General features: G+C 39.7%; 1 protein-coding gene across 6 annotated transcripts in view; it reads left to right on the forward strand.

Moving 5' to 3' along the window:
- Positions 1–25,422, forward strand: part of CNTLN (centlein) — a 307,481-nt gene that overhangs the window by 94,810 nt on the left and 187,249 nt on the right. For all 6 annotated transcript variants that reach the window (XM_075594863.1, XM_075594856.1, XM_075594883.1 and 3 more), the window contains 5 exons: positions 2,025–2,183; positions 4,089–4,253; positions 15,977–16,150; positions 19,633–19,758; positions 24,233–24,354. In XM_075594863.1, coding sequence (XP_075450978.1) covers positions 2,025–2,183; positions 4,089–4,253; positions 15,977–16,150; positions 19,633–19,758; positions 24,233–24,354 — 746 coding nt within the window. The remainder of the gene's footprint in view (positions 1–2,024; positions 2,184–4,088; positions 4,254–15,976; positions 16,151–19,632; positions 19,759–24,232; positions 24,355–25,422) is intronic.

Consider the following 25,422-nt stretch of genomic DNA (forward strand, 5'->3'; position numbering starts at 1 on the left):
GACCAGGACATTTAAACATGGCGGAGATACCGGCACCCCATACTGGGGCTTGTATGTCGGGAAGTAGGGGGTCCCCGGGGCCGAAATAAAATGCGGTTCAGCTAGGGAGATCCCCTGCTTCAATAATGTTAAAATAAAAGCTTAACTTAAGTTATATAAATTTGTCCCTGGTTACTCTCCATTGTGCCCCAAACAGTGTGGAGAGCCAGCGAACTTATTGCACATGCTGTGGTCCTGCCCTCGTCTTAAACCCTTATGGGAACAAATTAAAGATTGGCTTCAGAGGATCTTGGGCCTCGATATTCCATTATACCCATGGTTGTTTCTGTTAAACAGACCAACGCAAGGTATATCCAGATCCACTCAAGTTAATTGCCCATTTTGCAACGAGGTGCGAGATCGCAGCATTGTGGAAACAGAATGAGGTTCCTACAGTGGCCAAGATCAGAAACAGAATTTGGTTGGTGTGCCAGATGGAGAAGTTTACGAGCCTAGTTAATGACACTGGCAATAAATTCCAAAAAGTCTGGTGCCATGGCTGGCCCAGACGGACATCCCGGGAGTGAATACCGCCACGGTGTTGCTTTGATAGCTGCAAATGCGTTCACCTTTGATTAGTGGAAGGGGACCCCGAGATAAGGGGAGACTATGGGACCGCACGGGAGTCAGTCTAGTTTGAGAGGCAGAGGATCGAGACACTCAAAAACAAGACCCCTCCCTACCCCCCAACCTCCCCTCCCGGTGTTAATTTATTCATATTATTTGATGTGTTATTATGGTTGACCTCAGAGAACGAACACTGACTATGGAATGTTATGTACTATGTGTGTAAAACTCAATAAAAATGTAAGTTATAAAATAAAAAATATAAAAAAGATTCATACGAATAATTAGGTTACATTGGCTAAATATGTAGACTAAGTAGGAATGTGAGAAAATATTTTGTTGGCATTATTAGTATTTTTGTGATGTTTATGCTTCAAATATTTTAATAATAAAGTTATGGCTTTTTGTGACTAATAATGCTCAATACCAAAGTTCTGCAGTTTTTTCACTCGTTGTTGTGGGGGCTAAGTCACACTAGCATTCTATTTGGACCTTGAGCAAAGTTTATTTGATATTATTTTGTCACATTCCTGCTTAGTCTACATATTTAGCCAATGTAACCAAATTATTTGTATGAAAAATCCCAAACTTGGCAGATCAGTAGAGAAAGATGTTTAAAGATTTTTTTTTTTCTGTGATCACCAAACACATTTAAAGCTGGTAAAGAGACTCTAGTATTTTGGAAGATGATGTCCACTTTTGAACTCTTACAGCATTTACGTCAAAGGGAACACTCATTAATTTCTTTTTCAAGTTAAAATAGAATGTAAAACTCAAAATGTAGTCTTTTGAATACTTCAAATATTTAATTGCAGTAAGGAATATTTGGTTTAATATCCTCTAACCATGGTCAGTTTTATCTTTAATGCTTATAGAACAGGAACTTAATGCGTGTTAGAGGAATTATTTCTCCCAAATTAAGCAAATGCAGTATGTAATTGAAGTTTCAGATAAGACCGACATCAGCAACTCAATAGCATTATCTCAGTAGTTTATTTTTTACATTGACTTTTTCTGCATATTGTGGCATCCAATAATAATTCTTCTTAAACTTTGTGTCATAATGCCATGTTTATTTTCTGCGCCAGTGATCATTTTTACGTTTTCCTTGATTTTCATGTACCTCAGTTTTATTATGTGTAATTGGGTTAACATTCCAATTATACTTGGAAACGAAAAACTGTAACTTTTACCCGAGAGACACCATGTTGGTGGCATAGTTGCATTTGACTTGTATGCATAAAAGCACCTAGTGACTAGTTTTATTTGGATTAAGTTTATTATGATTGACCCTTAGAGGGACCTACACCATATGTCTCATTGATTAAGCCCCAAACATTGTTCTATCATTGCAGTATATCATAAATGCATATCTAATTTCGCTTCCCCTTCTTTTCTTGCTTGCCTGGCATAGGAAGGAGTTGCAGGAACTGCAGAATCTGTACAAACAAAGCAATGCACATGCAGCACAGCAGGTAGAGCTGATCCAGCAGCTTCAGGCTCTCAATATGGACACACAAAAAGTACTGAGAAGTCAAGAAGATGCTCACACCACTGAAACAATCTCGTACCAGAAAGTATGTGTCATTAATAAATCATACCTGGTGGAATCACCCTTTTTGGCACAATATCCAAGCTGTTCTTAAATATCTAGGAGTGATCTAATGGCTTTGATATGCCCAATGGATAAGATCATGTGTATGGAAGCTTTTAATAAAACAAGGATTTTAATTTTAAATGAGGGTAATCAAGGGGAAACTATATTTTGTGTTTATGAATCTAGTGAGCGTTGGGAGCTCAGCCTTTTTCATAAACAATATCTTTAAGGGACTGTCGGTAGACGAGTTGGTACTTTTATATATTCAGGCATTTTTACTGTAAGTAATCAGAATACTTTCTGTTCTAATTAGTCATATTCTTAAATTCACTGAATCTCACAGCATTTCTCCTGGTATTAACCTGACACTTCATTGGAGGGACAATACAATCTTGGAGTAACGCGTGAAAGCTAGTGTGTAAAATTACAGGATGTTTGACTAATTAAAAAAAATTAGAAAGAAGTGCCACACTTCCTACACAAAGCAGATTAGTGAGGATTTGAATGCCTAAAATACTTTAAGATATATTTGTTGTATAGAATGGTCTAGACGGATCATCATATTTAGTAGGCTTTATCCTGCATTTTAAGGTTGGGGAATGGCAAAAATAAACACATAAAGGGTTATTGAATAGATCAGCGCTGTGTAAACTGGGGGGGCGCTAGACTTTACTGGGGGGGCACTGCAGTTACAGAGGCCCCGCGGTGAGAGCATGAGGCCTCTGTAAATTTACTTACCGGCTCCAGTCCACGCATCTCAATGGCAACGTGGCGACAAATTACGCCCGTTACCATGGAGACGTGACATGAAATGACACCGCGGGTGACGTCACATGACTCCACAGCGTCATTTGACGAGCAGGCAGGGGGGGAGCAGCGCAGGAAGTTTGCGCACCCCTGGAATAGATAATATAACCTGTTGTATAAGTTGGCAAAAAAATTAGAAGACCAAGTAACCTATATTGTAATCTGCAGTTGGTTTATTTGTCCCCTACTCAATATATTTAAAAGTGGGATAATTCACAGTTGTACAATGTAATACATTGTTAATTTTGCGTTTCCATCCTTATCACTATATTAAATAGGAGCTAGGTTTCTGTGTCAAAAACGGTGGTACACGAACACAATACAGGCACACCCCGCATTAACGTACGCAATGGGACCGGAGCATGTACTGTATGTAAAGCGAAAATGTACTTAAAGTGAAGCACTACCTTTTCCCCACTTATCGATGCATGTACAGTACTGCAATCATCATATACGTGCATAACTGATGTAAATAACGCATTTGTAACAGGCTCTATAGTCTCCCCACTTGCGCACAGCTTTAGGTACAGGTATTGCTGTTCAGGACGTGCTGACAGGCGCATGCGTGAACTGCCGTTTGCCTATTGGGCGATATGTACTTACTCGCGAGTGTACTTAAAGTGAGTGTCCTTAAAGCGGGGTATGCCTGTATAACGAAATAAATCAACAAATGTATCTCTAATATTAGGTATATTATTCGAATTCACAGTAAACGGTTAGTATTGGCTACAGTATACATCTATTTGTAAATCTACTGCACTTGTACAGTAATTGCAAGTCAACTGGTTAATTGTCAGTTTTTTGCTTCCATTTTACAATGGCAAAATAGCATTAATTTATAGCATAAAATGATTACACAAACAATCAAAAATGATCAGAAGTGATTGCTTGTGATCAGGATTGGAGTAAAAAATTGCTTTAGAAATGCTTGTATTTGGGGTTTTGTTTCACAAAGTTTTTAATTAACGTGTTATTTAAATCGTTTGAATTATTTTTAACCCTAAAAGTAGCTTATACATTTTGTACTTTTTTTCTCTTTAACAATATCTGTATATAATCATTACTCTTTTACTGACAGCTTTACAATGACTTGAATGCATGTTATGAAACGGTAAAGTCCAGCGAGACTCGGCTCCGACAAAATAATATTGCTCTCACAGATCAGCTACATCAAAAGGCACAGCAGATCAGCCAACTTCAAGGGGCCCTCGATGCATTACCCAAACCTCCTCAAGAACTTAAGGTACAGCATTAAGAACCTGTAGTGTGTGTGTGTGTGTGTTTGTATATATATATATTATGAGCAGTGCACCAAACTAGCATTATTAGTAGATACATGTTCAGTCTTTAGTGGATATTGACATGTTGTTTTAACCTTTTTGACTACGGAGAGTTGCACACTGCACACATACAGGATATAGATTGCTCTGTGCAGTGGTTGTAAGAACCCATTAGCCATTTTCTCTCCAAAATGGACCTACTATTATTCAGAAGTTTAATTTCTTCTTGCTACTCTTCCTCTGCCACATGCAGCCTCATGATAGTGTGTAAAATGGCAGTGTTGCCATTGCATATCTTTTGCATAGTCTTAAAGCTTAACAAAATCAGAAAATCTAGGAAAGGATAATATAATAAAGACGTTTGATCAAATCCGGGAAGAAAAAAAGTATGCCCCCTTCTGAATTCTTCGGATACCTTCAGCTTCGGGCCTTTTATAATAAACATATACGCTTTCCCCCACTAACGAATAAAAAACTCCCCCCAAAAACGAATAAAGAGCTCCCCCTCTTACCTCTGTAGCCGGGCGGGGGAGGCTGTGGGCTAGGCAATTGGCGCCCATCTTGTTTACTCGCGCATGCGCAAGACAACGTATCGCACATACGCAGTAGGGATTAAGTGCAGCGGCCATTACATGGGGCTCCGCACACGCGGCCGCGGGACTAAGAGTCCCAGAGTCCTTAGGGAGGAGGAACTACATGGGGATAGGCAGCCAACAGGGCTTGAGATGCAGGAAATAGTTTGGCGCGATTGCTGAGAGAGCGCCAGTCGGAAGGAGGAGAGCAACCATTGAGTTAGTGTCCAGGGAGCAGTGCTCCCCTGGACTAGGCCTAGGTTTGCCCCATAGGCCCCAGCTAGTCCCCGATCATCAGTAGAGTCATTGTGCATAGGGAAGGCCCCTCCAGATAGGCATGCTCCCCTTAGCGTTGAACTATAATAGAGTGTTGCTGAGCCGGTGGACGGAGCCATGTGGTGATCTGCGGTCTGCGACCAGACCACAGGCTCACTAATAGACTTTAACGGTGAGACCCTCCAGCTGGAGTTCACCCCACGCGGTGGACCGGGTATGGCGAGAGGAGGGATTTGCAGGCCCCACGTCGTGGGACCAGACTCATCCCTTGCTGACGGTGATACCTGGGTACAGAAGTGCCATGGGAGGTATCTGAAGTGCACCAACGATCTCACACCAGGGTATCGCTAATCCACACAATTTGAGTGGGCATTGCTCTGTGGACACAAAGCTGGTCAGGTGCCAAGGGCACCCTCATAACTTTGGGGAACCTCACTGGGGTGTGGATATTGTGGGGCAAATACCGCATGGGTATTGTGTAGGGTATGTGTTGTTATCATTAGTGTGCTAGTAAACTGTTATCATATTCCTGTGTGTGCGTATTTCTAAATACTGTATTGGTTCCTGTGAGGGGTTATCCAGCTAATCCCTCCCAGGTGGAGGCGCTGAACTGAGAACGAGACCTTACCCCAGGCTCCCAGCGGCAGAGGCTTAGGCCTTCTGTGAGCCACAGGTAAAGGCAGCACGCGTAGTTCCCATTATCATAGGGAAAGGAGGCTAATATGTATACTCGAGACAGACACGAGTGGGCTTACCTCACAAATGTACAAGGAAGTTACTTGTTCAGGTGTAGAGTTTACGCAGAAATTGCAGTATATGAACCAGTAGGAGGCAGACTTGGATGAGATTCTAGAGGAAGAGGACTGGAATTAAATATTTGAGTAAGCCGCTAAGAGTTCAATTTGTACCACATTAAAGGAGAACAAATAAAAACCTGGCACCAAAAGTTCATTGGATAATCCTGTACTCCTCAGGGGATCAGCACACTTGCTTGACAGGCCATGTAGGGGAAAAAACACAAACAGACACAGAACATAGTGCAACACTGTAGGGTTAAAACAGGTCTACACTAATACACACACTGCACATATAACATAGACACTCCTAGTGACTATAAAAACTATTTATTAAATAAAAAGAACTATGCCATAAAATGGTATGGGCAAATGAGAACACCGCTGGTCATCCAGATGGGAAAAATCAGAGCCCTACTTACAAGCAGCAAGGCAAATACAGGCAATGCAACAAAGAGTCCTCCAGGTGCTGCTGATGTCTTTGCAGCACCTGGAGGACTCTTTGTTGCATTGCCTGTATTTGCCTTGCTGCTTGTAAGTAGGGCTCTGATTTTTCCCATCTGGATGACCAGCGGTGTTCTCATTTGTCCATACCATTTTATGGCATAGTTCTTTTTATTTAATAAATAGTTTTTATAGTCACTAGGAGTCTCTATGTTATATGTGCAGTGTGTGTATTAGTGTAGACCTGTTTTAACCCTACAGTGTTGCACTATGATCTGTGTCTGTTTGTGTTTTTTCCCCTACATGGCCTGTCAAGCAAGTGTGCTGATCCCCTGAGGAGTACAGGATTATCCAATGAACTTTTGGCGCCAGGTTTTTCTTTGTTTTCTCTTTTTCTGTTAGTACTGACAGTATTACTAGGCAGCCTTTATATATATATTTTGTACTTGTCACACTGGTGTTTTAGTCTTTAGCGCTTGTTCACATATTTTCTTTTTCACATTAAAGGAGAACGCATATAAAGTTATGATGAGGTATCTCACCCCGGTTAAGCTTTACAGATGTATCCCTGGATATTCTTCAATGTGTGCAAAAAACTGAGAACAGGCAGATTTGTTGTATATGCTGTGGTCTTATCCTCAAGTTGCATCCCTCTGGAGGGAAATTAAGAATTGGCTACAGAGGATATTGGGCCTCGGTATACCTATGGATCCTTGGTTATTACTTCTAAATAGATCCGTGCAAGGCTTGTCCAGATCTGAAAGTAAACTGGTTGCCCATTTTGCAACTGCAACGAGATGCGAGATTGCAGCACTATGGAAACAAAAAGATATCCCACAAATCTCCAACATTCGTAACTGAATTTGGTTTGTTTGTCAAATGGAGAAATTAACAAGCCTGGTCAATGATACCGGCACTAAATTTCAGAAAGTTTGGCAGCCATGGTTAGCTCAATCAGACATATCGGGGGTTAGTGTGGCCACAATTTTGCTATAATAGTTGTAGATGCATTTTCCTTTAAAGTGACAGTTAAGGCTGACTACTAGATGGATTTATCTACTGTTTCTATTAGAAGAGAGGAGACGTGACTGAGCGGAGGTAATAGAGGTTGGACCAATCAAACACAAGAAAGTAACCAGGCCCCTTCCCTCCCTCTAACCCCCTCATTCCCCCTTCCCAGATGTGTCTTCCCTGATATCATTACATCACATTTTCTGGGTTAAAATAATATGTGCATGTATTGTTCCAATTTTCAATAAAAATGTAAGTTACAAAAAAAATTAAATCAGCAAATCATTGCCAAGCCTGAAATGTTTGTTACCCTCTGCTGACTGTACCAGTTCTACAAAAATAAACAACAACCCCGGTCTCTACCAATTTTACCACTACATGTTCATGTTCATAAATGATTGTGTTTGTTCATGTTTTTATTGTTATTTTATCTTTCACACATAGTGCATTATGGAATATGTTTGTGCCTTGTGCCAAAAATAGCCAACAGGTTTTCCACTTATTAGGAGTTTTTCTATTGGTATAAGGAATGCGTTAGAGGGTTGAGATTCAGTGTTTATCATTCCAGGAGGTCCCCAATGGTGATATTGGTGGTTTTATAAATTCAAGTTTAATTTGCTGTTTCTGCATAGACGTCAGCATTTCTATAGCTACAAACGTTCGACTGTGCTCCAGCAAAGTCCGAACTAAAGGCGAGATCTGCTTATCCCTTGAATGAGAAATGAGTTAGAAGTAATCTGTCGCACCTCTGGTTTGTCCCCCCACCCCCTAGTGTTGACGGCATTGCAAGACCCCTACATCTCTCTCCCACCCATCTCTCTCTCACCCATCTCTCTCTCACCCATCCTCCCTCACTCTCTCACGTACCCACCCCACCTCTCACAAAATGAAGTACAAGAAAGGTTACAGGAAGAGACACAAAGAGAAACTGAAGTACAAGAGTGAAAAGGAAGACATGAGAGTGAGCAAAGAGAGTGCGAGAGCAAAGAGAGAGAGTGCGCGAGTGAAACATGAGGGGGAGAAGTGAGAGAAAAAGAGAAATGAGGGGGCCCTGTAATTTTTTTTTATACAGATTGGGTCAGTCTGCCTGGTAAGAGGAGTCGAGATGTCTTTCTCGGTCGCCAGTATCGCTAATGCTGTATACCCTTGTGCTGTGTCATGGTAAATGTGTTATTTCTGAATATTTTTTCAAGACCCCAAAATGTAGCCATCCGCTATCTTAATACTAAATGTATTTTAGCAGAGTAGAGCTACGATACAAATTATATATATTTTTTTAATTTTGATTGGATTTAGATATTGGAAATGTTTATTTTATTTCCTGGAATTGCCAATGATATGGATTTTGGAAGCCTTTTGCAATGGGAACGCCAGTGTAGCCATGATTTGGAATTAAAAAGAGAGCAAAGCCGGAGACCTCCTTTTCGTCGCTGTACAAATACAGCTGTTCTCCAAAGATGCTTCTGCAAATCGCAGAACCCAAGAGCACTAGAAAGAATGTCAGCCAGGATTATCCTCCTGCCTCTCGGCACTCTGTGCTATGCTTTTAATAATGTACTATAAGATGTCATTAACAGATTTAGCAGTTTATTGTTGTTGTCAAATCATACAGTGTGTCTTTAAAAAAAAAAAAAAAAAAGATGACTAAGAATTGAGCGTTTTGACAATTGCATGCTTGCAAGCCCTCAGTTCAAGGCACACGGTTGTGAAAGAATGTTGTGTATTGACATTAAATTGCTGTAGGAGTTTAAAATGTCAGGATTTAATAAATCTTGACTTTTGTGTCTTAGTTGCTACAGTGGGATTGCACGTGTATACTTGGGATTCTTTCAGACCGGGATTTGGGCCTGGTGATAATCTTTAAAATAGTATGTCTTCAGAAGACACACGGTGGCCCATATAAGTAATACATCAGGTGTGTTCCAGCGCTCGATAGTACAGTATGGAGTAACATTGCTTGCTCAATAAAAACTCCATTTGGTTCACTATACATGGCTTTGCATATTGTACTTGTTTCGCTCAAAATGTGGTTGCTACATATAGTGCTTGTGCCCCCGTTAGGCATTAGTTTGGCTCAATCCTGTGCTTTCTTCGTTAGTATGATTTGTGAACATTATTATTTCCATTACTGAAGTGGTGGTACAGTGAGTGAAGACATTGACTCCGTAAGCAAGGACACAGATTGAATCAGGAGAGCCTGGCTCAAATCCTGGTGCTAGACCCTTATGACCAGTGGTTGTCAAATCACCAAAAAATCTACTCGCCACACAAAAAAATCTACTCGCCACCTAGTACCAAACGTGTGCTGCTTGGGCCAATATTTACTCGCCCGGGGGTTAAATCCACTCGCCCGGGGCGAGCAAATGTATAGGTTTGTCGAACACTGCTTATGACCATGGGCAAGTCACTTTTTATCTCACTGTGCCTCCGGCATAAAAAAACATAGATTGTAAACTCATCTAGGCAGGCACTATGTCCTTAAAAATCCTAATGTCCTGTGCCACAGACCGTGCACTATATTGTAATTGTGAAGTGTTTAGAGTCCCATTGGGAGAAAAGCGCTCTATGAAATAAAGTTGTTGTTACTATTTTTTTCTTGCAAATCTGGAAAGCTGACCAAAAGAGTTAAAACATTTGTATTTGTTTTAAATGTGTACATGTCTTCACTGCTAACCTTTATAATCACTGCAAAATGTATTTTTATATCACCATGTCATAAAACCTTCATTTGGAAATGTATTCTGTTTTGAATATAACTTTTACTGGTGTGATTAATAAATATTTAATTGTGTTTACTGAACAAATGCAGCCAGTGTCTAGCTGTCTTGTTTCTTAAGTTTGTACATGTACCTGCTGACATCAAAGACTGGTTTAGTAGAGAAGGCATCCGCAGAAGCACTGTAATTAACTTGCATTGAATATTTTTATTTGTAATGGGAGATCTGACAGGTGTGCAATTTCTACTGATATATAATTCTGTTGCAACTGGTACAACATTCATTTCAATTCTCCTCTATAATTCTTAGCAGGAATCTCTTCTGTAAAAATTGCTGCTGAAATGTTCAAAGGGCTGATCAGTGGGGCGTACTGGTAATATGTTCAAGGCATGCATGTTTGGGACCCTGTAACAGGTACTGCTGACCAAGGGGCCTATTCAAGTAGCTTTATCGAACGTGTTTGCATGTTACCACCTCACGGTATGAAATTTGTGAAAACACAGTATTGAGTGAGGCAAACCACTTTTTAAATACTGTTTGTTAAAAAAAATGACATACCGCACAAGTTAGTAGTTGCTTTACAAACGAAATGCCCATAATGAGCGATTTTCCTTCATCAGTCTTGAAGAGTTGCACAGAGAGAAACTAGATCTCTCTGCACAGCTCTGACAGGCAATTGTGCTGTATTTATTTCAATTTTAATAACATAGGTTTGAAGCAGGGGGTCTCCGAACCTGAACCGCATTACTTTCACGCATTGGGTGCAGGAGGCCTGGAGGATAAGTGAAGCAGAGCTGCTACGGTGGCCGGCAGGCAACAAAAGAGTACACGTAACCCGAACGACGCGTTTCGTATCTCGCGATACTTCGTCAGGTTCATTTGTATTGTGTGTATTAAATGGCAATATTTTAATCGGAATATCTGGACATCTCTTTATTCACACGGGCTTCTGTTCCGCCACCACGAGGGTCTACTCATCCAGAAGGACGGGATTGCGTGACTCTGTGCAAGACACCTTTTGGGGAACAGACTCACATAGGGCCGTGTGAGTCCTCTATTATCATTTGTTTAGTTATCCCTGTGCTTTCTTGGACTTCTGAGTCCTCTGACACGGTGCTAGGGGTTATGTGGTGTCACATGCTGTGTGCTTCGCACTGACTCCCACCCCCTTCTATGTTCCATGTCCTACTGTTCATGTAGCCTAACATTTGGCTTTTCTATGTGCTAATTATTGCTGTATTTTTTTTGTTTTTTTTGTTTATATCCTTTGCACTCCCATATCTCCTATCTTTGAAGATAGAGCTCTATCCTGGTTTACTAAATATGACCTTTTACAGAGTTTTTGCCAACATCTTGAAAATTGAAAGTAATGCTTCTCGTGTAATGTTACTAGTTTTGATTTGTTAAATCTGAATGGCACACAATGTTCCCCTAAACAAATGCTAAACTGTTGCATTTGCATAAAACACTTTATGGCACTTCATACAAACACTGACTGGTGCAAGAGGATAGACATTGATACTTTGGGGGTTATTCATTGACTTGCAATAGTGCCGATCGGGGCCCGGTCGCAAGGAACCTCCCATTGAAGTGATCTATCACAGTTTTACAGTATTAATAAAGCACTCTGTCTCAAAATGGCGCACTTTGGAGTTGGGGATGCTTGATTCATACAATGACCAAACTGTGGTGGATTTGAGTGCCACTACTTCTTTCCCGCTGTTTTTCTAAGAGGTAAGTAATCGCTTCCGTGGCTCTCTGAAGCCTAGATGCACTAAGCTCTTTTAGGCTGTTTAGCATAACGCTAACAAATTAACATTGGGTTAATAGTAACTAACACACATCCACTAACGGGAATAACGTTAACCCATTTTTACTCTTTTAAATAGTGTTACTGTAGATTGGTACAACCGTTCGTGCACGTACACGTGAAGAGATACCTATGAACAAGCCTGAAATACCTGGAAATATGCTAATTTTTGTCATTTGAAAATAGTCAACCTATTTCCCAGGTATCTCGGGTGTGTTTAGTTTCGGACTCAATGTGTTGTATGAAGGAGGTTTGGGGAGGTATATAAGTCCCTTGGGATAAATCTCTTCTCCTCTCCCCTCCCTCCCCCCCATCCCACATGCGAATCCATATTTTCATTGATTCATGCTTAGACCGTTGATATATCAAATTGCAATTGGTTACTGCTGATTATATCAGGAAATATATTAATAGCCGGCACTCCAGAGGACATGGTGTGCCGGCTGTTAATATTTTTCTTGATTGCAAGCTGCTTGCTGTGGCAGTCTGAGCACCCGCACTTCTGAGCAGTCCGTGCGAATGCTCCTTTCAAATACAACCATGCTACTAATTATAGACAAGCTACAAGACTGGTTTACATATAGGGATTCTGCTATATGTATATAGGATGGTCGCAAAACAATACACATTCTTCTTTTCAAAACAGTAAGGAAAGGTTATAGATTGATTTATCCTCAGAGTAAATAATACATTTACAATACAGTATATTTACATTATTCCCGACTTATGATGTCGTTATTTACAGAATAGTTCATTGCAGCATACTGTAACTTGGCAAACACGGGGGATTTTATGCGATGATCTTTACATTAACCCCATAGAAAATAAATGGATAGTAACATTCAAAATAATCTCAGTACTGCAGTAATGTCCAATTGTATGTGTAATTTTATGGTCCCCTAAATCTTTGTAAACTGTGCGTATAAGCCACAAAACAGAATAATTAGCAGAAATTGTCCCCTACATGCTTTTATACAGGTTCTGCTTTGTTTCAGTAATGAAATTCTAAATATTTTAGGGAGGTTTGCGCTGCAATTATTCAAAATGTTATTACCCATACTGAACACTCAATGACTTAAGGTGGATTAATTAAACTGTAGCTGCTTTGCCATCTGGGTGCAACATATTTAGCTGATTTTCTATAAGGAAGATTTTTCATTGAATAACGTATTTTTTGAGAAGGTGGCTGCCAGGCTGTGTTCTCTAAAAGATAAATGGTAGCTCCTGCTACAATTAATACCATAATCATTCCAATAATAATAATAATAATAATAAAAAAAACAAAGTAACTGCTGCTGCGTCTTTATATTTTTGTACTGCATGCAGTTTGCACAGAAAGGGGCTAATATATTTTGGGGAAGAAAATGTTATGGTTTATTGCAAAATCGCACACCAGTAAGTGTATGTTCAGTATTCTCACTTCACACAACTGCAGAGGGGAGAAGGGGGGGGGGGGAAAGATGTCAGGCATAAACATAATCGGATTTTTATGGCTCAAGTGGATTCATTAAATTAGAGTGCTTGGTGTTCCTGTTCATTAATGAACTTATGCCATATGCTTTAACTGCTCTGGTCAATAGCCGAGACAGAGGAGCTTTTGTTCAGGTGGGAAAAAAAATAAAAAAAAGAGAGAGGGGAAAACAGCTGGATAAAAATATCCTCGTGTTGGACCTGTATCAGAGGAGCTGCTTTGAATTCAGTAACTACAACCGAGGCAATATGGCTCACAATTTGCGACCCAAAGGTAGTCATACATTACTGGAATACAGCCTACTGCGCCTCACATTACACAGATGTGAAGGCCTGATTATAGCTGCTTCGTAATTAACAGTGATCCGATTTGTTTTGTGGCATAAATGGTGCATGTGTAGAACATTAGCCATGGCACTCTCATTCAAATTCAACTCGAGGGCTCAGCGGCAGGCGGGTCACGAGCTTCAGGGAGTAGAAGCACAAGCTCCTCCATATGTTCTTGCTGCATCTTACTATGGCTACGAGTGCAAGATAAGTTCCCCAAAGAACCTAATCGTGTTCTGTAATTACAGCGCGGCTTTCTGCTGGCTAGAAATGAGGGAAAAGCTAAAACACTCCCTCATCATATAATTTGTAAATTACTTTACATGGCGGATGCCTAACTCAGTTGGTTTTCAACTGCTGAAATTATAAATAATTGTAACAGATGTGGCAATATGGCTGGTCTCCAATAAACGAGGCCCTTGGTAATTTGGCCGACCCTTTGACAGGCCAATTTAATAAAATGTGAACAAAATCTTCTTGCTAATAATTTATCATCCTTTTTCCCCACAGAATAAACTTAATTACCCTAGCAGTTAACAAGGTCACACCCAGATGCCAAACTAGGCTACAGTTTTGATAATGCAATCAGGAATTGAGAGGTGATGACAGTGTTGTTGTTTTTTCATTACCTGGCTTCACACAAACACAGGTGGCGTAGCTTTCTTGTCAGTTTTTAATAATTACAGGCTATTATGGAATGCATAGTTAGCAGATTGAAAACCACACTTTAGTGAATTTGTTTGAGTATGATTGAGATTCTAATGTATAGAGATGATAATGCATAACAAGCAGAGTCCCTAGCTCACAGTGTTAATGCGTAGCTTTTACATTTTTGCAAGTGACACCAGGGTGCTGTGTTTCAGATTTTCTACTTTTTAAAGCTGCGTCATTATCAATATGTGAGAAGTTCACTAAATCCAGACAGCTTTAGCTACCCTCTGCATCGTAACCTTGATGCTGAAAGCTTCTGTTCTAATTGAATTGCTTCCATAAGGGATGTCCTTGACGATTTATAATGTGCTTACCTGGGTTAAAAGTCTGTGGTCACCCCAATGAAAGTGGCATATACTATCTGCCTTTGCATAGTGCCCAAGAAGTGTATTTTTCAACAATGTATAAGAAATGCGGTATGGAACACGTTAATATTGTAGACATGTAAATGTGTGTGTGCTATGGACTATATATGATATGGGCATCTATGGGGAACTCCTTGAGATGCCAGTGATTCATTTACTAATCTCATTGCACCCTGAGTGGCAGAAAAAAGAAACAGTAATTTTATGTCTGAAAAAAAAACGAATAAGGGAGACAGGGGGTTATGTGCAAGAGCGCCTCAGAAACTTTTTGACATGTCACATTTGTGTCTTATGATCTAACTGGCAAATGTTTCACATTGCTTTTTTTTGTTTGCCTTCCTCTGGATAAATATAGGATATGTTTCTCCTCCAATAAGAATTTGGATGCATTTTCTTTAACCTTCTCTCCTGCGTAACTACTATACTGTATGTAACTATAGATTTGTTATACATTGTTGTTTTATTAATGGATCACAGATACATTGTAGTGTACAGAGCTTTCAAAACCTCACAGGTCTCTTCATCATGTACAGATGTGGCCCGACCACAGAGATGGCCGCGGCCGTCTTTTCAGTCTGGCCGCTCCCAAACACGATGAGAGCATCTTGCTGCCCCTTCCCTGGAGCTGCAGGAAACAGTTTTTCTTTAATTGTCTTGCAGCTCTGGGGAAGGTAAGTTGAGCTAGGCCTGTTTTTAGTGTTTTGCCGTCAAGTTGGGTTTCTTTTCTTTTGACCTGGCTAAGCTGCTAATTGTGCTATTTTAACGATGGCTTACTAATGTCATACTAGTAGCTGAACTTGGCCTGTCATTGCTTCTTGTCTTTTTTTCAAATCCTCAATTAGTGAGGAATACAAATGGTACCTACATTGTTGATTTAGGAGAAACATTTGACAAGATTCAATGTTGTAGGTTGAAATATATGTTCTTGTTCCTGGAATTTGTCATGTTGGGTTTCATCTTGAAGTCCTTAAACTAACAGTGCATTCACTGCAAATTAATAGTTAAAAAGTTCAATTGTTTACTGGAGCTTTGTAGAGCCAGGAAAAAAACGTGACATAAAACATTCTTCTTAACTATAGTACAGTATGTGAAACAATTGGGGAAAAATGATCCTTTCCAGAAATATTTTCTCTATTCTTAGTTTATTTTAATGTGTTCTGTCATTTATTTCTTTTTTGTTCTGTTGTAGGACGTGGAACAGCCATCCTTAATTGAGCTGGAACTCATAATCGCATCACAGAGATCGGAAATTAATTTTTTGCAGGCGAAAGTTAAAATGGCAGATCTTCAGTTAACTCAAGTAAATAAGTGTGGAAGTGGTGCACTTGAGAACAGCATCCTGAGGGCTGGGAGAAAGCATGAGGTAAGAAACCTTTTATTGTCTGGTGCATTTGTGTCAAGTCGACGTTATATGAATCAAAACGTTTTTCCCACTAGGATTTCAAGAGCTAACTTTTTTTAATAACCGTCTACTCGGCTCATAATTTGTGCAACTTCTCTAAAGAATGATTCAATTATTTGCCAAAGGCCAGTTGTCTCTTTTTTTTTTTTTTACGGTGATATAATAAAATTGCGAGAGACTAAGGTGTAATTGCTAATTTCTGCCCATTATTTCATGGTGTAAACAGTTGCCTTTTAACCCACTGGGCTCCATGTGCAGTTCTGAAAATGGCTAGCGGACTGGAACCCACTTGGCCCTTGTGCTGTTTCAGGAATAGCATGGACACCTGAAGAGTGGCAGCTGCTGTGCAAGCTTACAGTACTCGGGCAGCTCAAGGCTTGATCGGAACAAGAGAACATTCTCTTCTGCATCTATGTCAGGGGGCATGTGATTGGTACATACAAGTTATCACCTGGAGCTGGAATGTCCATGGCACACTGCTGGGGTGGTAATTAAACCACGCAATAGATTAAAATAAAATTACCAATATTAATAGACTGCCACATTTACTTGACAATATATTTTACTGCTTGATCTGGGTTTTTTTTGCATCAATTTTTAGCCTTTGTGATGACTGGTTTGCCAAAATGGAAAGCCATTGTTTATCTTGCACACACCCAACTGTTATGTTGTACTGAGGCCAAATGTTTGTACGAGACGGCCTAATTGGTGCCTTTTCTCTGTATTCTGTCAAATGAACTGTAGACCAGAGGTGACCGCATTTTGGCATGAAATTCCACAGACAGGCCAGGTTTTCTGTGTTTCATCTATATGCATTTCCATATAATGAGCTTAACTGTAATGAGGGTAATTTGCATTGTAAATCCCGATCTGTTTGTGACACTACATTTCCAAGACTGCTGTAGACCAACAGGCGTTTTATTTATTTATTTTTAATTTTATTGGCTATTTGTGTCCATTACTAAATCCGATGACTCTGCATATTGTTCTAATTTCTAGTGATAGAGCATCACAAGGGAAAATGTGACAAAAATGTTTGATAAGTAGTTATGTTTTTACTTCTTATAATATTTTTTTAACCGTATATAATATTGCTCACTCTAAACTATCTGTCTGTATCGTAACAAAGCATTGTTACCATTCTGTGCTATAATTGGTCATTGTGGTATTGACACACATCGCGGGTTAAACATTTTATGTATGTTTAAAATGTGTTTCTACAAAGCAATTAAAAATATTGGACATTTTTAATTAAATTAAGAAACATTACCACGAACAGCACCCCAAAATCGCTTTAAATTATTAAAATTAACCTCTGTAGCAATCTTCTGTGTATTGGAGCCTTTTCTGTCACTGTGATTAGATCAATACTGAAGTGTATTGCTTTTCAAACCCTTCTTCACTATTGTGTATTGCACATGTAATTGGTATTTATTAACCCTTTATGAACATGTATAGTTCCAGAGGGGCATTGACCTACTACTTCACAATGAATTGTATTCCCATTTAACCTTTTTTAAAGGGGCTCATTTATTGATAAACAGGGTAAATATTGTATGGTGAAACGCCGCAAGAAAAACTTTGTGAATCTCTAAGGTGGAGTTTTATAAATATGATGTTTATGGTTCAAGCAACCTCTCTTACTCTTGTTAAAATATAAGAAAACAAATAATAGTTGACATCATATTTTATTTCAAAATGTTATATGGCAGAGCTGTTGTCAAATGACACACCGCATGGGCATGCAAAGCTAGTATCCATCAATACCAATACGTATCTCCATCCTCCTCTGTTCTTTTGCCTTCTCCCCCTATAGGGATTGAAATAAGAACCAAATTAACCAAATACAGCTCCACCCCGTTACAACGCGAATCCGCTTATAACGCGATGCAAGCGTGGCTCCCAATTTTCGTATTTCTGAATACTTTACAACACGATGATATCTTAAATACTTTATTGTACAATGCATACAATTGTACATTATTTTTAACGCGATCCGCTTATAACGCGATGTGATTCTTTGGACCCCAAGCACAGCGTTATAAGGGGGTTGAGCTGTAGTTAATTTTAAAAACATTCTGACAATCAAGTGGTATTTTCCCTGAGTAACTACTGTATTTATTTATTTATTTATTTATAAAATATTTTACCAGGAAGTAATACATTGAGAGTTACCTCTCGTTTTCAAGTATGTCCTGGGCACAGAGTAAAACAAATAATACATGGTTACAAATACAGTTACATAAATGAACAAGGTATACATTTATATACAAGACATTGCATGCACAGTTAAAGAAAATATATATTATGAGCTTATGAAACAGTTACAGACCAGATTAAAGTGTGAGACAGCCTTAGATTTGAAAGAACTTAAGCTGGTGGTGGATATGAGAGTCTCTGGTAGGTATATTCGATTTACATGACTAAGAATCCTGCAACAGGGCTTTTTCTTTGTTTTCCAATACACTGTAAACCATTGTATATACATGTAATATAAATTGAGGGTTGACATCAAAAAGATTAAACCTGTAAACACAATCCTCCTTATTGGAGCACTCCATTATTACAATGCTTTTCCATTGCTTGGCCTTTCCAGAAGTGATTAATAGCTTCTCTTCTGAAGTGGCTAAAAACATAAACTGGATCCGCTTCTCTACATAATAAATATTCTATCTAGTGTGTCAGTGACATTGGGGGATTATGATCTCAAACTATCGTAAATGCAATCCCTGCATACCCCCCAAAATCAACATAACCATATTTCTATAGCCGTTGCTTTAATCGCTTTCACATAAGGACAAATGGTGCGTAAGAAAAAGCAACGTACAAGAACGCTCCTCTGTTTAATCGCCTTACTTTTTATACATCTCTTACCAGATTGTTATACAAAGCTGTACATAATGAAAACACATATTCTTGTCTCTAGTTAGCAACATTATAGTTAATGACCATATGGTCATTACGGCATAAGATGTACTGTCTGATGTATTTATATTCCTCAAGCATATTGTTCCTTCTACTTCACAGTGTGTTAAACTATTTCAAAGGGAGAAAAAATCAGTTCCCTCTTGTTTCCGGTTGTCCTATCAAGTGTAACCTTGGACCCTTATAGAGCAATTAGACCATCCTCTATCCCCTCCTTCGTAATGAGGTTTCTTGCATTCCTGAGTCTATAACCCTTTAGTCTTCCCTAATGGGACATCATTATTCTGAAAGAAACAATGTAAATGTAAATGAATATTCTCATTAACGAGTCACAGAGAAACCTTTAGCAGTAGCACTGTGGTAATTCTGCTTGTTATTTCTCTAGTATTCCAGGCAGGATTTTTTATTTTTTTTTATAATTCATTATTAGTATTCTCAATGACTTGTTCTTTAATTTTGCATGTCTTTCATAATCCAATGTTTGACTACTTCAACCATGTCCTTGTTTTATTCTCCAGGTGCCACCTGTGAAACGTTCAAGGTCTCTGTCCCCAAAGGGCTTTTCCAGAGAGTCAGAAGAGTTGCGGAAGCTTAGAATAGCAGAAAAGAACAATGAAGATTTAGAGAAGGCACTGCAGGTTAAGGTGAATGTTATGAAACCTTATAAAGCATGACCTACAGTACCAATATAAAGCCTGCCCTACAGTACCAATATAAAGCCTGCCCTACAGTACCAATATAAAGCCTGCCCTACAGTGCCAATATAAAGCCTGCCCTACAGTACCAATATAAAGCCTGCCCTACAGTGCCAATATAAAGCCTGCCCTACAGTGCCAATATAAAGCCTGCCCTACAGTGCCAATATAAAGCCTGTCCTACAGTACCAATATAAAGCCTGCCCTACAGTGCCAATATAAAGTCTGCCCTACAGTGCCAATATAAAGCCTGCCCTACAGTGCCAATATAAAGCCTGCCCTACAGTGCCAATATAAAGCCTGCCCTACAGTACCAATATAAAGCATGACCTACAGTACCAATATAAAGCCTGCCGTTTGAAAGGTTTATTTATTTATAAAATATTTTACCAGGAAGTAATACATTGAGAGTTACCTCGCGTTTTCAAGTATGTCCTGGGCACAGAGTAAAACAAATAGTACATGGTTACAAGTACAGTTACATAAATGAACAGGGTATACATTATATACAAGACATTGCGTGCACAGTTAAAGAAAATATATATTATGAGCGTATGAAACAGTTACAGACCAGATTAAAATGTGAGACAGTCTTAGATTTGAAAGAACTTAAACCGGTGGTGGATGTGAGAGTCTCTGGTAGGTTGTTCCAGTTTTGGGGTGCACGGAAGGAGGAGGAGGAACGTCCGGATACTTTGTTGAGCCTTGGGACCATGAATAGTCTTTTGGAGTCTGATCTCAGGTGATAAGTTCTGCAGGTGGTAGGGGTGAGGAGCTTGTTCAGGTAGCTGGGTAGCTTGCCCATAAAGAATTTAAAGGCAAGACAGGAAAGGTGAACTTTGCGCCTAGACTCTAGTGTTGACCAATCTAGTTCTTTGAGCATTTCGCAGTGATGTGTGTTGTAGTTGCATTGGAGAACAAAACGACAAATTGAATTTTAGAGGGTGTCAAGTTTGCTAAGGTGGGTTGGAACAAATGTTCTCTAATTGAGCTGAAGGCATTGTGAAAGGATATATGGAAGACCTAAACATAACGCACAGGTTGTCTAAATTTAGCATAGGTTGAACTTGATGGACCTATGTCTTTTTTCAACCTCATCTACTATGTAACTATGTTTTAAGGTTTCAATTTAATATAATACAAAAGAACATTAAGTTTTCCATTATTTTCAGTGTAACTGCTTACTGTGTAATACGCAGTTCAGCCTGGCAATGCTAACAAAGTTTAGATGCAAGATTAAATTACTTTAAAGCAGCAATACAACTCCCACCCCACCCCCATTTTCTTATTTTTATATGTAAAACATGTGACAATGTATATTTCTACATTCTTATCTAAGCTGGTCAAAATCCTGATTGTGTGACCAGCTTCCCCCCCACTCCCTCCCCACGCTCAATCCCCCCAGAGCGGGCAAGAATGGGGCCAGCCATACTCCCGCTAATCCACCCCCTACCCCACCCCCCGCGCTTACCTCCGGCCTGGGCAGCAGCCACAAGGATCGAGAGGCAGAGGGGGGGGGGGGGCCCAAACAACGTACTGACCCTGCTCCCACTTCCCTGTCCGAGCGGGCAGCAGCCGCGGGGATCGGGGGAAAGGGGGGATCCGGGCAGCAAAAAGTTAAAATAAATGAGATGTGGAGAGGGGCTGTAAACACACAACACAATATATATATATATATATATATATTATATCCATACACACACACATCCATACACACACTTCCCCGCCCCCCACGAAGCAGACAGCTCCACACCTGGCTCTGATTGGCTCACAGCCATACCACGTGACGCGTCACCACTCGGGATCTCAATTCTCTTGCATCCCCTGGCGGCTGACGCGTCACAGCGTGTAGTGAGCCGTGCAGGGAGGAGGGACTGGGACCTGCTCGGGAGGATACCAGGTGATGGTGAGTAACGCACACGCGGCCGCGCCGCCGGACGCAGCAGGACCAAAGCCTAAGTGAAGTTGTAGAGGCCTCACACGATCCCCAGGCATTCATTTAAATGCCTTGGGGGAAGAGCGCGGGGCAGCTGCAACCGCCGCGCCCCCCAGTTTGCGCACCCCCTGCTCTAAGATATGAGCTAAGGATCTGCTATGAACTAGGTACTTTTTCTAATTGGGAGAAAGATTTTGGAGATAGATGACAAAAATCTAATTGGGGAAGGCATTAATGCAGTGAAGAAGGTAACATCGGAACATCTAAGGGAAATACATTTTTAGCTGATACATCGGACATATTACACTTCTAGGATTAGGGTTAAATTTAACTACCAAGTCCTTAACGAATGCCATAAATGTGGTACACCAAACCCAGATTTGAAGCATCGTTGGGAGCATAGGAAAATAAATAAATACTGGTATAAAGTGTTATACTGTGTTTGTGTACTGTATGTATTATAATATTATATTGTAATATATTAATGTTCCTTATGAATGTAAAGGCGATTGTTATTTTGGAATTCCAAAGTCTGGAAAGAAACATTGGAAGAGGTGCCAGGTATAGTGGAGTTGATACTTTTACTGGCAAAAAAAAGTTTAAATTCAGAATAGTTTGATACTTTTTAATTGACTAATCGAGTTATTCATAGATATAATAGAGGTATAGGGTTTTGAAACCTCAGAGGGTTATCTTTTTATGTGTACAACATGTTGACTTAACTTTTCATATTCATATTGTGTTAAATGAAATTCAAAATAAGTGGTACTGTAGTGGGTAAAGAATTGTAGGCAGTATGCAGACGCAAAAGTTATGCAACAAATGCCATAGCAAATACCATTATGAAATCTGGGCAGTCGTGCTTCCTACTTTCTACAGAAGGCAGTAGGAAATAGTCTTACAATTCTATGGTGGCATTAATTAAGGTGGATCAGACTTAATCACGTTATTGCCTTCTGTTTCAGACAGAAGAAAAGGGTCAAGTTAAGTACCCCACCTTTTTTCTCAGTTTTGATGAGGTTTAACTTTAACACCTGTCTACAGTTCACATGAGTCCTGTCACCTCTAACAATTAAGTTCTTCTATGCTAATGCACATACCACTCAACATCTCTGTAGACCCCTGGAGTGTTCATCTCCTCTCTTCCACACATTTTACATATACATGCTTCCTCCCTTCAAACCCTCAGCAGAGACATAGTGAAAGTGCACGTGAACTTTTGAAATTGAAAGTTTTTTGCTTTTGAAACTGGTGTTACAAAAAACTTGGTTCCATAAAAAGAACTTGTGTACCAATGTGTACAATAAATAATACTGATGCTCCTATCATACATACTTGCATACAAGCTAACTCTCCCACATTATCACAGAGACACATTGTGAGACATAGCTGGGAAATGTATTTGTTCCATTTTCCCCTTGATAAAAAGCCCATCAACTCATAGCAATGTACTGTACAGTTTTAGAATTGCATGTGGCTGTGTGTGTGTGTATGTATGTATGTATGTATGTATGTATATACTGTGTGTGTTTATACATATAAACTGCTGCTATACAGTGTGTGTGTGTATATATATATACACACACACCATATTGGCCCGAATATAGTACGGCCTCACACATAATACGGCCTCACACATAATACGACCCAAAAGTTTTGGAGGTGTTCTACATGAAAATAAAAGCTGTACAGTACAGTTTTCAGAAGGACATTTTTAAGGGGAAAAAAATTCAGACCAATACGGTATGTCCCTCTCCTTCTCCCTCTCCCCCTCTCTCCCCCTTTCTCCCCCTCTCTCACCCTCTCTCCCCCTCTCTCCCCCTCTCTCCCTCTCTCTCCATACACAGAAAGGGGAAAGAAAGTAGCGCCAAAAGATAAGATAATATAAATGCAAATAACAATATGTGATAACAAAACAACCTAATATAATAATTATTAATCAATAAACAATATTATGCTAAATAGAACACTAATATAAATAGTATATCAAAGTCCAATGTCCAAACCCTAGAGAAGAGTCCTGACAGGTAATAACAGGACAAAGTACAGGATCCAGGGGCCCACGGCAGCTCTCACATGGATTAACCAAATCCACAGCAAAATCTATGAGAAAAACAAAACAGAGAGCGCACGCCCCATAGTGTGATACTGTAACATTTAATGTAGGGAAGGATGGGAGGGGGGACTGATTCCTGCTGTTCGTGGACTCCTTATTTGCTGCGGTTGGACCTGCCTGGTGGTGATTATTAATCACATACTGCCTAATTTTATCTTGCACATTGTGAGTGTTTTTAATCCCCCCACCCATCCTTCCCTACATTAAATGTTACAGTATCACACTATGGGGCGTGCGCTCTCTGTTTTGTTTTTCTCATATATATATATATATATATATATATATATAATCGAGTGAGAGAGCTCTCTATATATCTCTCTATATACAGTAGCTCTCTATATATATTCATAACATTTTCCCCTGTTGTCTAGAACCAAGAAAATGCTGAGATACGAAAAGCCCATGAAAGACGCAGAGAGAGGCTACTGACGTTGCAGACTAACTACAGGGCAGTTAAACAGCAAATAGAGCAATGCGACGATGCATGTGGCAAGTAAGTTATATTCATGTCAGCTCACTGTGCATCCAGATCTTATACATAGAGAAAAGAGGGTCGTGGGTGAGAATCAATTAGGCTTAAAGGAGCAATCCATACAATTACCTGCATGTGTTTTTTTTTTTAAATAAATACGTTCTGAAGTATTAGATAATACATTTAAATTAAATAAAAATATTCAACTCTTAATGCCATTTTAATGAGTTTTAATATACTGAGCATCATTTGATTTCTATAGTTGCTTTCAACACACCCCGCACAGTGGAAGACACTTTCCTGTTTGTGATAACTTGTTGCCAATATTCCCAGCAGTTTGAGCTGCAAACTGTAACAATAAGCAATGTTACCTGTTAGTAATATCAGGATACATTGTAGCTGCTGAGTTATACAGACTGAAGGATTGATTGGAATTTATGGGCAGCCATTTAGTGAACCATGGGAAGCAGGATCTTTCTGATCGATCACAGGAGAACGAATCGATCGGCAGCTTAGGTAATTAGTTGCCAATAAATGTAATCAAAGGCTGTGTGTGTATATATTATATACATATAATGATTCGTTCTCCTGTGATCTATCACAAAGGTCCTGCTTCCCATGGTTCACTAAATGGCTGCCCATAAATTCCAATATATATATAAAGGTTTTATTTGTTTGTTTTAAAGTGCTACATAGATTGCCTCTATAAGCAAGAGAAGGGACAACATATATTTTATTCTGTGGCTGAAGGCCTAACCACTGCCACTTCAGACCAAGCCTCAACACCATCTTTCTGAGACCCTCAACCTCACATGTATTATTGATAAGTGATGATGGTGATCGAGGAATACGAACGACCTAGGAATCATTTTGGTAACTGAACAGTAATATTAGGGATAGGCTGCCTGTAAAATGGCGAATTTATTTGGAGATTGACTTGCTGACACTCAAAGCACTACATCACCAGGGTCCCAGCTGTCTGACAGAGCTTCCAATTCCCCACACTCCCATTCGCTCACTTCGATCTGCGGATGAAGGACTCCTAACAGTTCCCAGAATCTCTGTGACTTCCTTCGGTGCCCGAGCTTT

Source organism: Ascaphus truei, chromosome 1, assembly GCF_040206685.1.
Source record: "Ascaphus truei isolate aAscTru1 chromosome 1, aAscTru1.hap1, whole genome shotgun sequence".
Classification (NCBI taxonomy): Eukaryota; Metazoa; Chordata; class Amphibia; order Anura; family Ascaphidae; genus Ascaphus; species Ascaphus truei.